This window comes from Crocuta crocuta, unplaced genomic scaffold, assembly GCF_008692635.1.
Source record: "Crocuta crocuta isolate KB4526 unplaced genomic scaffold, BGI_CrCroc_1.0 scaffold14, whole genome shotgun sequence".
In the NCBI taxonomy this organism is placed as follows: domain Eukaryota; kingdom Metazoa; phylum Chordata; class Mammalia; order Carnivora; family Hyaenidae; genus Crocuta; species Crocuta crocuta.
The window spans coordinates 792969-809422 of NW_027530209.1; the positions used below are offsets into that span (position 1 = coordinate 792969).

The window sequence follows — 16454 nt, forward strand, 5'->3', positions numbered from 1 at the left end:
TGGAAATCATATACGTGGTCTTTTATAATTGGCTTTCTTTCACTCAGCATTATGTTTTAAGGCTCATCTGTACTGTGGCATAGATCAGTGCTTCCTACCTTTTTACTGTGGACTCATACTTAATATTCAATTATATGGCCAGATCACATTTATTTAGTCATCAGACTTAACAGACATTAGAATTGCTTCCATTTTTTGGCTATTATATACGATGCTGCTATGAACACTTGTGTACATGTTTTTGTGTACACACACATGCTTACTTTCTTAGAGTAGAACTAGAAGAGGAATTCCGGGGTCATACGGTGACTCTACACTTAACCTTTTGAGGAACAGCTGGACTGTTTCCCAAAGTGGCTGCACATTTGCCACTCACTACTCCCAGAAGCATGTGAGAATTGCAACTTCTCTATATCCTCACCAACATTCGTAATTACTTGTCTTTTTGATTATAACCATCCTAGTGGGTATGGGGTGGTATTTCATTGTGATTTTAATTTGAATTTTTCCCTAAATGGAAGTATGCATTTTCTGTGCACTCAGTTGTGTCTCCTCAAAGGTTCGTATGTTGAAGCCGTTGATTCCTTTATTCTGAATCCCCAAAGATTCAAGGTGACTGTATTTGGAAATAGGGTTTTGGGAGGTAATTAAGGTAAAATGAGGTCCTAAGGGTGTGGCCTCATCCAATAGGACAGTGTCAGAAAAAGAGACAGAAGGAAAGGCCACATCAAAGGCCATGTCAAAGCGGCTGTCTCCAAACCAGAATGTCTTTCCTAGAAACCACACACTGCTGGACCTTGGTTTGGGACTTCGAGCCTCCAGAACTGTGAGAAATATAGTTCTGTCATTTAAGCCCCTCAGCCTGGGTTCTTTAGTTATGGCAAAAGCAGAAGAAGAGTTATTACCGCTATTTTACAAATAAAGATTCCCAGACCCACAGGGTTGTCTCTCATTTTTGTCTGATGGCCAGGCCTGGACCAAAGTCCTTTATGCCACACTGCCTCTGTCTTCTGGCGTGCGCGAGGGACATGGTTCTACCAGGTGTGGCCTGCTAGCTGGCAGAAATCACAAATGGCAAAGAGCTGAGGCTCAGTTTGGTGAATGGGGGACAGACTTACCAAGAAGGAGAAATAAGCAAATGTCTGAATCCCCAAGTTGCTTCCTGTCCCACTGGCTCATGCCAACTACGAATTCAAAGACGAACAGGAGTCAAATTCTGCACTGATAATCCTCAAGCCCAGGCATCCACTGCAACTTTCCAGGGCTTTGATCTCCAGTCTTCTCTAATCCAAGCTCTGGTCAACATCCATCTCACGTGCACCCACTTCAGGCAAGCTCTGCAAAACTAGATTCAACAACCCTCGATAAAAATTATACCGAGAAATAGGAATCACAGTCAAGAACAATCTCTTGACCATTTTCAGGTTTCTATAGTTCGCGTGGGGCAGGAGGTCCTTTCCAATTTTCTAAATGAGGCAGTTCAATAAGTGTAAATGACAGGACGGATTTCTGAGCTTTCTGGTGCCCACTTCATAAATCCATCTCAACTGAGTGGAGGGCTCTTAGTATGAGCCACACTCCAGGAAATACTCTGTCCTCTGAACCACAACTCCAGACTTCCCTAAATGCCATTCTAGGCTTAAATAAGTTAATTGTGTGTACCTGAGTATGATGGTGCTGGGACCTTTTTTTTTTTTTTAATGGGAAAGTGGAAAGGGCATGAAACTACCTACGTTTGGATTCTTCCACTGAACGAGAGTTTGCTCTACCAAGCCTCTTTCGAAGCACCTTGATTTTAAGAGATCTGCTCATTTCCATTAAAACTAAATCTTTTCCTGCCATATCCTTCTTTCCTCCCTACTTCCCCCCTCCCTTGAAATTAACATGCATTTTCTCTGAAATTATAATGTTTCTAAGAAAACTTAGAAAAACAGAAATGCAAACGTTAAAGACAAATTATCCACAACCCAAGCATAACTGCTATTAATTTTTGTACATTCTTCATGTCTTTTTTTTCAACTCACATATATATGTATTTTGACAAAACCAAGAGATCACCCTGGCTTGTGGCCTGCTTTTTGCCACTTGATATACATGCTACCAGGTTCGTGCTCAGAAAGGATGTATCAACTTACTCTTCTAAGAGCAGATGTGAGAGTGACCATTTCCCCATCACCCCCTTAGCACTGAATGTCATCCTTCTTTTTAATCTTTGCCAATTTAAAGGCAAACAATTATTGTTTTAATTTGCATTGATTTGATTACTAGTGAGGTTAAACATTTATTTTCACATTGATCGCTTCTCTTGACTTTCACCTTGTCTTCTATTGGGGACTATGAAAAGCAGTCAGTTCAGTCATATCTTCTTTCTGCCGCAGACTGGGTGATGGATGGTTGGTGAGAAGGTGGTGTGAGCAGAGGGAAGAGGAGTGCCAACAATTGCAGAAAGAAGGTCAAGTTGCTTCCTTGTCTTCTTTTATGAAACATTACAAAAAGAATGCAAACTAATTGTCCAAAAAAAAAATTAGATATTTCTAAAGGACGTATGAATGTTGTGAAAGCTCGCCTCAGCATTCTCCCCACTTCCCCACAGGCTCTGTTTCCCAGGTGTAACCATCTTCTGTCCCTCCTACCTCTTGACTGTCTTCCAATAGGACTTACTGCAATGGTCATGGGCAGGCATAAGGGAGCGATCAGGAGACGGGGTCAGGGTTCTCCATACAATAGCCCACAGGGTGGTCACAGGGAAGGGAAGCAGGAGACCACACCAGGTTTTTGACTGTAATCAAACAGGCAGATTGAGAGTGAGTTAAGATTACCCTGTTTGCCTTGATTTCAGTCCATATGAAAAATGGTAGGCTGTTTACTGCAGCACATGAGCAGTGTCCTTTGTTAACTTCTGTCCCTGGAGTGTAACCCTTTTCCTTTACAAAGTGGAATAGAAAACCTGAGAAATGGCTTGCCCTTTCTGCATGAACCCTTCTCCCCATTTGGCAGGTCCTTATGGAGCCCCACATCCACCTTTTATCCCGCTCGCTTCCAGACAGTGGTTTGAAATAACATCTATTGCCTACGGGACCTTACCCAATTCTAGCTAAAGGAATGTCATCAAAGTCATGCTTAAAACTGATGCCAAGACTTGAGTAGAATTTATAGTGTGAAAGGGGCCCCATTCCTTGTTATCTGAAAATCTTTTGTACAAAAAGTCATCTAATTATTCAAATTCTTAGTGTTAAGAAAATGACTGTTTTAAATGGGAGGAGCCATCATCAAACTGATCTGGAACCTTTGAAAATAATGTCCTCTCTTTTCTGAGAGACACAAATGCTGGTCAAGTGGAATTAGGCCGTTTTAGAACCAATGGGTCACCAGCCTCCTGTTAAGGATAATAACTAAGACATTGGAGGTAGAAATATTTCTCATTTTCTTGAAATTCTGCTTTTTCTTTTTTTTCCAGCTTTGAAAATTGATCACCTATCCCACCTCTTTTTGCATCATTTTCCACAGGGAACACTTTTCTGTGAGAGTCTAATTCTTCCTCCAATTAGTTGTCTTAGTAAGATGGTTTAATATTGGACAAGATAAGTTTTAGCCGCATATCTGTAGACTTCCCCTGTGGGTTGCTCAAATAGCAAAATTCTGTATAAGAAAAGCTTGGTCTTCGACCTAATCCCAAGGAGCATTTTTCAAGACATGTTCATTCTAAATAGGCAAGCCTCGTTTTCTGGACCTGGGAGGTGGGGGGGCGAGGGGGACAGGATGACCCGACAAGACCCTAGGCGATCTTGGTGGTGGTAATGAATACTTGTGTGGGAGAGGCAGGCAGGCAGGGCTGCTCTTTATTCTATTAGCTGTCTAACCCTACGTAACAAATTACCCCCTTAACTCAGCACCTTAGAACAACAAACTGCTTGTCTCAGTTTCTGAGTGTGAGGAACCCAGGATTTAGCAGGCCTGGTTCAAGGTCTCTCCTGAGGCAGTGGGCAAGCTGTTGGCTGGGGCTGAAGGATCTGCTTCCCAGCTCGCCCCCACAGGTGCGGGCCGGGAGCCTCAGGCCCACGTTAGCTGCCAGCCACAGCTACTTGCCATGTGGGTCTGTCTCACTGCAGACCGCCTGGGTCTCCTCACAGTAGAGTTTCTCCCATAGCAAGTGATCCAGGAAAGTGCACACCCAAGACAGAAGCCTGTCTTTTCACAACCTCATCTCACAAGTGACAGCCCGTCACTGAATTCCATTTCTAAGGCAAGTCCAGCCCAAACTTCAAGGGGAGAAAAATGAAGCTCTACGTCTCAGAGAGGAATATCAGAGGATTTGTGGGCGTATTTTAAAAATAACCACGTGTATGACACACGCTCCCTATACCCGGTTTGCTCTTTGGTCTATGGCAATGGTGAGTACATTTTTTTCTGGAAAGGACCAGAGAGTAAAATATGACTTTAGGTATTGTGGGCTAGACTGTCTCCATCGCAACTACTTAACTCCACCACTGTCCTGCAAAGGTAGCCACAGGCAATACATAAACAATCGAGTGTGGCTTTGTTCCAGTAAACTTTATTCACAAAAATAGGCCAGGGGCGGATCTAGCCATGGGCACTAGCCGGTTGACCCCTGGTCTACGGCTAACAGAGGTTCTTGGAAGGCTAGCATACTAGATGATTCTGTTTCCTTGCCATCAGAATCCCATTTCAAAAGAAATTCATCCACAAAGACACACTGTCTGATCTCTAGTTTGAAACTTAGTGAGATACTAGGAAGACTGAAAGGCCTAAGTGAGAGACGTAGGTGGAAAAAACTTCAGAACACAGAACTGCGGCTGTCTTCAGAGGAAAAGGAAGAACGGGAATGTTTTCTGATTTGGTTCAACACGGGACATGACAGGGTCTTCATTCTATTTAATGAGTGAGGCTGAGATGAGACAGGAAGCCTGAGAGATGCCCCCAAGACAACCGGAACTGTAGTGCCAGGTTCTGAATTAAGGGTGTGAATTAAGGGACCCATCCCCACAAGGCTCGTAGGAGCTGCTGGGAACACGCAGGAATAATAGCACTTCAGAGATGGAAGGGGTGGGGGCAAACATGGACTCTGAAACATTCATGAATAAATTTCAAGCGATTATTTTTAGCTAGCTTCAGGCGAGACATACATAAGTACTTAGACCCGGGCCTAATTCCCCTTTCCTTGTTCGTTAGGTTTGGGCGTTTTTTTTGTTTTTTCGTTTTTGTAAATTTTGCAATACTGACCTGTTTCTCAGAGCTGTTTATACTAAGCTTATATGACCAAGTCAAGCAGAGCCGGAGCTGAGAACTCCACTTTTTCCTTCAGTCACCTGCAGTGGGCCTTTGAACCTAGGATAGGTCATTTCCTGCCAGAATTATGTATCCTCCTCATGAACACTGTAGATAAACATCACCATTAAAAAGCTGTATTTTAGTTTTTCTTCAGCCTACAACATAGCTATTACACAGTCATTTTTAAGCTAAATTTAAAGGTAAAATCTTACCAACCTCTTTGAGGAGATAGGCTTCGGAAATGAAGAAGGCTGCTGGTAAATTATTTCTCAAAGTAGTCTGATATGCTCTCAGGCCACCATGAGGCCTATCATGACCTTATTTGGATAAGTGGGCATAACATCAACAACTTCTTTGTTCTGTTACGGTTTTCCCCCTCTTATCCCGAATCTAAACCTGAATAAAAAGAGTAAAAAATGTAAAATGTTTTGCTGCATTTTCTTTGTAAGAAATACACAACTTCCTTTGAGGTGATGTCACTGGACTTCAAAAAAATGACTTCGGGGTACCTGGGTGGCTCAGTTGCTTAACTGTCCGACTTCAGCTCATGTCATGGTCTCGTGGTCCATAAATTCAAACCGTGCGTCGGGCTCTGTGCTGACAGCTGAGTCTGGAACCTGCTTCAGATTTGTGTCTTCCTCTCTCTCTGCCCCTCCCCCACTTGGGAGCATGCGCACGCTCTCAAAAATAAACATTAGTATAAAAAAGAGAGTCCATAAAAAATTCTTACGTATAAAATAAAAACAGGAGGGCCATGTTTTCTCTCCTTGAGGAGCTCACACAGCTGGGAGCAGTACAAAGACTTGGAACTTTAGACGTCCAGCTTCTTACCGGGGGATGGAAAGTGTGTAAATGACATGTCAAGTGGAAACCAGGCTGTGGAAATCTGATCCAGAGTCCCTCTAGCGCCAGAGATGCAGGTCAGGAATTCAGTGAGCGCCAGATACCGCCATCACCCTGACCTGAGTCCATCTGTGTCGGGCAAGACGCTTACGAACCAGTCTTCCCAAAAAACATAGGTGAACTATGCTGGTTTTACTAATAACTTTATTTAAATAAGACACAGGAACTTCTATACTGAAAAAATACAAAACAAAAGCCACACACTTCCTTGTGTAAAGCCATATTGTATGGTAACTCAAATACTGTTCAGCGCAGTGGCTAGAATTAAACAGTACAACTATATACAAAATTTAAACAATTTCTGACAAATTTCTACAGCTGGATGTAGGATACATTTGAGCTCAACAACTTCTGGGAAATTTACATGGCAAAGCATAAGCTTTAACACATTTGGTTCAAAACTTTAATATATGCTAGGAACAAATGTACAACACAATTAATATTTAGTTTCTCATGAGAAAATAAAAGCACATGTCACTATAAATATCGTACATCAGATTTCATCACCAAAAAAGCATTCAGTCCATCTTTCAGAAATTGATATTGATACTATTGCATCTTATTTGGACAAAAGCAGAGCATAAGATCAACACACTATGTAATGCTAAACCAGATATCAGAAGTTAATGGAGCTCATATTTATCTTACAGAACTAATAATTTTCTCCCTTTAACCATAATCTACAAAATATAGTATTTTCATCAAGGCCTGAGATTATTAGGGTTAAAGGTGTCTGCTGCTGAAGAGATTGTTTTAAAAGGTTCCCCTGTGAAAATGGCAAAAGTAAACTGAGTCCTTTTCCATGACAGTCTCCTACAATATAACACTGACTAATTTAAAGGAGCCAGAATGCACCTTCAGGAGAGAATGTACTGCGAACTTTGGTGGAAAGAAGATAATTGGAATCATGACAAAATAATACACAGAATACACGCACACACACACATATACATACATACATATATATATATATATATACCATTTCTAAAAAAAAAAAAAAAAATCAATGGTGTTTCTTTCTTCGTTATCACCTCTTCCTTCTTCACCCTCCTTAGGAAATAAAACAAAGAAATCCCGAGGAATGACTGAAAGGAACTGAAACGTTCCTGTAACTGTAGGCACCTTATTCCCCTAATTCTTAAGAAAACTGTGCCATATACTGTAGGTACAGATGAAACAACCTTCATCTGTACTGTAGGTACAGATGAAACACCTCTGTGTTTTATTGAACTGAAAGCAATGGAATGAAAATACAACAACCTCCCTTTGCTTTAGGATACTCTCTTTGTTAGGCATAAAACAAAGTCTGAGAGTTGGGCTCATCCACTGACCACTCAGGAGCATCTAGGGCTCTCTTCACACTTTGCAAATTCAGGTCGAGTATGCAAGTTCAAGGCTGCTTACTTGGGTATAGGCTTTACTCTGCACATCTGAAATACTACCAGAACTTTCCATGATATCATGAGGAGAGACGCAATGAGGCAGCTGCAAACGACCGCCATGGTGAGTCACCAAAGAACCTGCTTCCTGATGTGCACAGCGTCTGAGCCCCCCACACTCTCTCCACACGCATGTGACTCGTGCACCTCAAGTGCTGAGGAAAACAATTAACTAAAAGCATGTCATTTTTAAGCCTGCAAATTAAAGCATTTCCAAAAGAGAAAACTGAACATCAATATGCCTTGAGCTAAAACAAGGGCATGTCCTGACCCTGATGGGCAATATAAACAGGGCATCTCCACCATCCCCTGGGAACGTTTCCCCTGTTTGGAAATCAAACCTAGACTTTCTTGTTTTTAAATCCCATCACACACACCTGGAATGTTTATGTACAGCCTGGTACCGGGCGCTCTGTTTGTGACATCAGAACAGTCATTAACTGAGCAACACCTGAACTTGTGTTAAAAAAAAAAAAAAAAAAAAAAAAAAACCACATCTAAAAATGTTAAAACAGTGGATTCAACAGTTGTGTTACTTGTAACTGCATGACAAAAGTAATGTCAGACACTACGGATTTGCTGGTTCTCCTCGTGTTCACCCATGTCCAGGATTATTGTTCTCCTAGGGTTGAATGCACTTCTTATTCTAAGAATGTGGAATGTAATGAGGAAAGGGAAATGCAGAAAATAAGGAAAGGCAAAAGAGTGATGTTCCCTCTTTAGCTTTTTAGCTGTGAAATATTTAATATCCCAATATGATATACATTCCAAGTTACCTGAGTTTAGACTTCAACTGAAGTACCTGAAGCTAGGCCATAGGGTGGGCACTGTGCAACTGTTGTGGCCATTTACTTATTTATTTTTTTGCATTGTATGTATTACAGAAGTTAGAAACAAACACCTGGATCAATTGTAAACATAATCCTGAAGTACAGTATTTTCCATAGGACAAAACACAGCAAGACATTTTCTATTTAGACAGGCAACTTTTTGATATAGAGCTTATTTATACTGAAGGATTTGGAACAAAACACAGGACACAGTACCACTCTGTCAAACATACTATGAAATGCATAGTCTCCACTTAAAATGCTGAATGACACACACATTTTGCAAGCATTACTGCTTTCCACAAAAACTGCTGAATAGGAGTTCCGTCCCTGCCAAGATCCGTGTCAAGAGATACTTGATGATGCTGATAAGTATTCCGTTGGTGGTGGGGGTGTTCAGGAAGCTTGTCACTCCACGCAGAGGAGGTGTCTGAGGTCTCATCCCTAACCCATGAAGGCAGGGGAGAGGCCGGCTCCCCCTTCACCTTAGATGACCACGTAGTTCTGAGCAGAGAGGTGCTCTTCGCCCTGCAACTCCTGCAGGCGCTGCTGCTGCTGGGACGGCTGCTGGACGGAGGCCTCCGTGGCGCCCACGGAGCTGGTGTCGTCAGTAAGGGACGTAAAGGAAACCCGGGAGGAGAGCTGCTCGACGGTCAGAGTGGCCAGAGCTGAGCTTTGGCCAGAGTTAGGAGAGTTCTTGAGCATCAGGTCGGAGGCAGGTAAGAGAGGGCCTAGCAGTTTTACAGGACAGAAAGCTGATCCGGTTGGGATGAAATTAACCTTGTTTTTGTCAGGACATGAAAAGAGAGGGGCTGAGATAGGCTGACGAGACCTAAAACCATGAGACAAAATGACATTTACAATCACTTAACAACTTCCAAGCTTTCTCATTTAGCTGGAGTTCTCCACAACAGCCACAATGCGAATGGCAGGGAATGAGTTAAGTGTACACAGAGGGTAAACATCTTCCATAGCACAAGTCAGCTGGCAGACTACGGGCGTGCACAGCACTCAGTGATTTTGGAGACCAAAGGATCTTCAAAAGGACTGGGCAAATTTTTTTCAGAAATCATTAGCTTGCTTTCAATCATTTAGGCAGATGGAAAAACCTCCTACATTATAGTTGAAGATTATGCAAGGTTAGAACGACCTTTTCTGTTAAGAAAAAGTGCAATGGGAGAGGGATGACCTCATCGTATATTTGGTTTTAAGCATTTCCTCCCTTTTTCTGTATCACGATACATACTTCTACCAACACATCAGGAAAAAAAGTTTCCGTAATTTCTCAAAGAGCCAGTCACAGCCCAGCAGAGCAGGGTCCTGAAGCCTTTCCTCCCCTCCCATTCCCAGAACTAAGCCACCAACTCCTACAAGACCAGTCTCTGTCCCCCTCCAGGCTGCAAGAGTACAGCGGCCTCGCCAGGCACCTGCCCTGGGACAAAGGGATGAGTGAGTCTAAGAGCCACACAGTCTTTTTTCTTTCTTTCTTTTTTTTTTTGAGCTATTCTGCCAAGTATTTACAGCATGAACCTCTTCTCCTTTCATTTCTTATTTATGTGTACTGAAATTTCCAAAAGAAAAAAAAAATCAGTGAATGAGAAGTCTCCATTAAATGAATATACATGCTAGATAGCGTCTACAGGAAGGCACGTCAGTTTCCTTCCGGCTTGTGGGATCACTGTCATAAGGGCAGCCACACACAGATAGTAACTTTGCTGCTAAACACCTTCTGGTTAGCCATCTAAATTAATAGAGGTTTTGAAAGGAAAATTCTTAGTGATTAAAAATAGATCTTTTAGGTAGTAAGGATGAATCTCCAAGTTTCTCTGTATTAAGCTTCTGTACTGCCAGCATAGACTCCAGTGCTCCACTAAGATCCCTTCTGCTTATTCAATTTTCTTTTTATAATTTGGTTTTGAGACACATTATCAGCTGGATGGAGTAGTTGATTCATCTGTAATCAACTGGTCTCAGTAAAAAGCTTTGCAGCTTTGCAGATCCCAGCTGATAGAAAAGACATTACTTACGCCATTTCCTCAAAGACCTTCACTCGCTCACATCCCTCTGGGGGCTCCCGTTTGAACATGTAGCTGTTGTTTGGTTTGGGAGATGAAGCGTACTTGGGTAACGGTGAGCTACTCCCACTGTCTGTAAATTTAAAGCAGTTATATTAACTAGTGATTGAAAGCTCTTTTAAATTAAATTTGATTTCCAAACAAGCAGCCTTTTGCACAATTTATCCACTATTGCCCCTCTGCTTCCACCACAGAGCTTCCTTTATTGCAGAGCTATTACTAACACCCTCGTGTAGTACATTTCTTAGAAACAGAAGCTTCGGCGCAACAGTTACCTGCCATACCAGAGAACATAAAAGGAGGGTATTTCGGTCCAGAAACTGCATTTTGAATAAAGCGACGCTATCATCTTGAAAGCAAGCAGAGCACTATGTATTTTGAAATGCAGATGAATGGGGTAATATGTGTAAATCATGCAAAAGAATTACAAGAGGCTCTAACACAGGGTTCTCTAGGTTTTCTCACTGTCCAGCCGATTTAATTAAACATTTTAGTATGTGGAATAATCTTCATTACAAAAGTTCTTAGCAGAAATACTACTTTTACTTAAATGCCATGAAAAAAATGTATGCAGGGAAAAAAACAGACTTGTAACACATAATGTCTTTTTCCCTCAGCCCATCATGAAAAATGGAATTTACTCAAAATTTTGCCTTTAAAATGTCTACATAAAATAATTTTTCCAACAGTTTGCATTTTTGCTATTAGAAGCATGTGAAATCTAAAAGCACCTCCACCTACCATGTTTTCTTCATATTTTTGACCAAAAAAAGAAAATGGTCTATTCATGAAAAGCCATAAAACCTATATGTAATTTCTCCCTTTCCTACCTGGCAAAGGGTTTTGGAAATTCAAATCCACCAAAATGTGTCATTATCTTCGTAAGATGCCAAGTTGTAAAGTCAGTAACATACCTGTATAACTACAATAGTCCCATTTAAACAAATTCTGACTTAATGCAAACCAATCCTCACTGCTAAAATACCGAGCACATGATCTATTGAGATGTATTATTTTCATGTATATTTTGAAAGATGGCTTTGGTGCCATAATTACGGTTGTCACAATTTTGATAAGTTGCTTTAGATTAGGCTACAGAACACAGCACAACAGTCAGAATCTGAGTAAAAGGGATGTTTTTATCATCACTAGAACTAGAATACGGGCTTAGAAAGTAGGCTCTTGAGGCTCACTTAGTTGTATTGGCGAGTGAGTCAAAGAGCACCTATGTTAGTCTTGGGAATGGAGATGTGTGCTTCTATTTGAACATGGCGATATCTTGGGCTGGGCAATCATCACCTACAAAATAACAAGGCCACACCACTGGGAAACCTAGAAAACCAGCCCCTTTCCATCACTACTGTTATATATGTTCCTACAGATTACACCGTTGGAAGGAATTAGGTCTTAGAATTAAGTTCCGTTTCTTCACATGTCATTCAGATTTAAAGATTTTCTCAGAGTTGATATTCATTTTACCGTATGAAAACATATAGGAGGCAGGAGGAAGGACATAATTTTCTCTCTTAGGTGAATGCAAAACTTCATTAGCCTGGCTAGACTCTGAGTTTACTACTCTCTACTTGAGCTAGGTGAGACCAGAAAGTTTGGTCCACGATCAAAAGTGGTGAGAAGGAGGCCTTGAGCTTGGTGTAATACAAAACCGCAGCCTGACCCTGCTTTATTATCCAACAGCGAGCAGCCCTGTGGAGATGGCACGCGATACCTCGGTGAGGTTCCTGCTGGTGACGGTATTCTCCAAGGAGGGCACAAACGGCCTGAAATCCCGGGCTCCATGGCTGTCACAAGCCCTTTTCTTGCTGTCAGCAGTGGGCTGTGACCATGTCTGCAGCCAAGGACCCACCCCATCAGCATGTAAGAAAAGTCACCTTGGCCACTGCAACAGTCTTCTGGGCTCTACTCCTTACTATGTCACCAAGCCTACTGCATTTCTCTCACGACTTCATTAATGACTTGAAAAGACATTCCCAGAACTGAAAGCCAGATGTGAGCTGGAAAATGTACAAAACTGATTACCTTCCTATTAACAAGTTACCATAAATTAGTTTTATTCCTATGACTTTAAATTTCATAAGCTTATAGTTTTACCTACTTAAACATTTTTTTTTTAATAATTTTTTAAAGTTTATTTATTTATTTTGAGAGAGAGAGAGGGACAGAGAGAGAGAATCGCAAGCAGGCTCTGCACTGGCAGCACAGAGCCTTACGCGGAGCTCAAACTCACAGAGTGAGTTCATGACCTGAGCCAAAACCAAGAGTGGGACACTTAACTGACTGAGCCACCCAGGAGCCCCACTTAAACACTCTTGTTCTATTTTTTTTTTAAGGGAGAAGGGGTGGTTAATGTTAAACAAAAAATAAATAAATATATTGCTATCCTAGAATAGATAGTATTCGGTACCATTATATCTCCTTGCCTTTCAATGAGAAAGTTGAGTTTTTATGTTGTTGCTGTTGAAAAACTAGATGCATACACACACACACACACACATATAAGTAACATTTATTTGAATTTTTGGTGGTCTAGAAAGAGAAAGCTTGAAAAAAAATTTAAACTATTAATAAAAGGTGTTTTTTTTCTTTAAACGTTTATTCATTTTTGAGAGACAGAGAGACAGAGTGTGAGTAGGGGAGGGGCAGAGAGAGAGGGAGACACAGAATCTGAAGCAGACTCCAGGCTCTGAGCTGGCTGTCAGCACAGAGCCCGACACGGGACTCGAACCCACGAACTGTGAGATCATGACCTGAGCCAAAGTCGGACGCTTAGCCTACTGAGTCACCCAGGTGCCCCTTTATTTACTATTTTAATTTATTTCTAGCATATTAAGGCCCATGGTTCCAGTATAAAAAATGGTATTATATAGTTAAGACAGTCTGTGGGTAGGTATGTAAAATCTCTGCCATGGTTCTTATTTTAGCCTTAAGTCTTCAGATGTGCTTTATCTCTTACTATCAGATTACTTTATCAAATTGAGAAAAAGGAATACTAAAACAAGCAATGTAATAGCACAGCAAATAGTTCTTAACTCTGGCTTCACCTTAGACTCGTCAGATGTTTCAAAAATATCAATAAATACCCCTGTCCAGACTTCATCCCTAGGATCTTCTGATTTAATTAGTCTGGGGCTCTTCCCCTGCATGTGCTGCCTCATTGCTTTTTTTTTTTCTTTTTTGTAAAGCCCCCAAATATTTTTACAGCAGAGCCAAATTTGAGAATCAATCATGAAAAGGTCAAAGCACTGGTTTGGAGTCAGGCTGCTTTCCACCAGACCTAACACCATGACCTAGGAAATGTTCACGCCCTTTTTTGATCTGTAAAATGGGACGAATTACTGACAGGACAGCTATGAAAAATGAGTGTAAAAGAATTAGGATAGTGCCTGAATCAGAGTGAGTTCTCAATAAATGTAACTATAATAGCAGAAAGAACACATCCTTCCTCGTTTGCAAATTTAAAAAGGTGAACCATTCAGAAAGTAAGTGGTTATTCTACTTTTCCTTGGTAGAAGAGAGGAACAGAGAATTAATCTTTAATAGATCTGCACACTTTACTTCTATTCAAGTACATAAAAAGATAAGACTTCTGTGTCTGGTGGCGAGGCATGGTTGTATTTGGAGGACTGGATTCCCCAGTTCAGACTGCCTAGCATAAACCCTGCCAGTTCATAATATCATCCTTTAGTATATAATCTATCATTCTGAAATTAAAATCAATGCCTAAAGCATAGATTCAATAGATTTCACTACAAAGCCTAACCAGTAGAATGTAATTCTATCTTCACAGCGGAGATAAGAGGCTGGGTAAGTGAGGGTAGAGTTCAACCAAAACTATACTCAATGACATATGAGGAGTATAATTAAAAGCCAATGATGAGTTAGGTTAGAAATATGATTGACTAAATAGGACCTAAACAATTACTACTCTAGTATTAAAATCCTTTTCCTTCAGGAAATGAAATTATCAGCTGTAGTGTGGTTTGATGGCCTAATGCAATCGGGAGAAACACAAAACTGTATAGCCTTTCTTGGCAAAATTTGGAACCAGTTGTTTGTGATTACTGATTGTACTGAAAATGAGTTCAAGTTAACTCAAAGACCAAACTGGGTACAAGTAAAGAGAAAATCTGGCTTTTACAAACAGTCTTTAAGGTTTCTTTAAAACTTCAGTCAACTTTTTATGAGAAGGTTGTAGAATTTTAATAAAACAAGACAGCAGCCACAGCTAAGATCTCCCTCAGACCAGCATTCAACAAAGGGTAAGGAGGAAAAATGACCATCATAACCTTCACTACTTATACTTTTGAACTTAATTTCAAATTAAGATTGTGTTTTGAATAATGGACTTAATTTACATTCCAAATGTTTGGTCCATTAATGATTTGTCATATGTGGGGAGGTGTGTTAATCACTTGTTACCTAAGTATTCAATGAATTGGTATCAATTTAAAAATTAAGCAATCATAGCTGCTCCTTTATTTTTTTGTACTCACAACAGGTACAATCCTTCTTCCACAAACATAATCTTGATATGCAGAACAGCATGGCTTATTATTACCTCCAAATATGAGTCATTGATATGCTAAGTAAGTCACTCTGAATTTGACTATCTGACCTTGCAGTTCAAAATGAAAGCAAATCACTTTACTGAAGACAGTCCTCAAACCAATTTAAAGACCAAAACCCAGCCTCTTATACATATGTCTCACAATGGTCACAGAGAAAATAAATTTCAGATTACAGAGAATATTTTATATCTTGAAAAGTAATGTAATTAAGGATCTCAGGAAAATCATTCTGATACAATCTTTTTTTTTTTTTTTTAAAGTAGGTTTCACACCCAGCGCAGAACCCAACATGGGGCTTGAACTCCCAACCCTACAATCAAGACCTGAGCTGAGATCAATGGTTGGATGCTTAACCGACTGAGTCCCCCAGGTGTCCCCAGTCTTAGCTTTATATTCTTGAGCATTTTAAATGGAAGTATTTCCAGGGACATGAGTTTTCAAAAAACTAAAACATACTATTCATATTAAACTACTCCTAAAGTATCCTAACAGGGAAAAAGAAACACTTCTAATGAAAGTTTCACTGTAATTAAAAAAAAAAACCATTTTTGATATTTATTTATCTTAGAGAGAGAGAGAGAGAGACATGAGCAGGGGAGGGCAGAGAGAGAGGGAGACACAGAANTAAACACTTCTAATGAAAGTTTCACTGTAATTAAAAAAAAAAAACCATTTTTAATATTTATTTATCTTAGAGAGAGAGAGAGAGAGACATGAGCAGGGGAGGGCAGAGAGAGAGGGAGACACAGAATCTGAGGCAGGCTCCAGGCTCCGAACTGTCAGCCCAGAGCCTGAGGTGGGGCTCGAACCCTTAATTCATGAGGTCATGACCTGAGCCAAAATCAGATGCTTCACCGACTGAGCCACTCGAAAGTTTCACTGTAATTTTAAATGCTCGCTTAAAGATTTGCTGAACGCTTAACCATGTGTAAAACAGAAGGCAGCAAAGCAAAATGCTATAAATGTTGTCTTACAGTATTACAGAAAACTCGATAGTTACTTTTTACCCCCAATTCTTGCTAAAGAAAAATGATATTATAGTGTCTTTAGGCAGAAACCAACCTGGAATCTTAAACTCATCGCGGTTTCCACCTTAAAGCCTGTTCCTTCTTTGATACTCCCTGGCTAATTACTAATGATGGTAATAATCTACCTTCTGTGTCTCCCAAATTAGAACTCTGGTACAACTTGGCCTTAATCCTTCCTCACCTCGTCCATCTATCAGCCACCAGATGCTGCTGACTCCTCTGTAGTCCCTCTCTCCCAGCATCTCTGTGCCCCCCAATCTCTTTCTGCTCTGCCCCTGTGGTTTCCTGACTGAGAAGCACAAAA

The 16454-nt window shown here is 40.7% G+C and overlaps 1 protein-coding gene across 1 annotated transcript in view; it reads right to left on the bottom strand.

Annotated features, from left to right (window-relative positions):
- Nucleotides 1-6319: 6319 nt before the first annotated feature.
- The window catches only part of GLCCI1 (glucocorticoid induced 1), a 151833-nt gene continuing 141698 nt past the window's right edge, over nucleotides 6320-16454 (bottom strand). The window contains exons 9-10 of the mRNA XM_077765404.1: nucleotides 10489-10609; nucleotides 6320-9293 (exon numbers count right to left, since the gene is read on the bottom strand). Of these exons, the coding sequence (XP_077621530.1) occupies nucleotides 8948-9293; nucleotides 10489-10609 (467 nt within the window). The 3' untranslated portion in view covers nucleotides 6320-8947. The remainder of the gene's footprint in view (nucleotides 9294-10488; nucleotides 10610-16454) is intronic.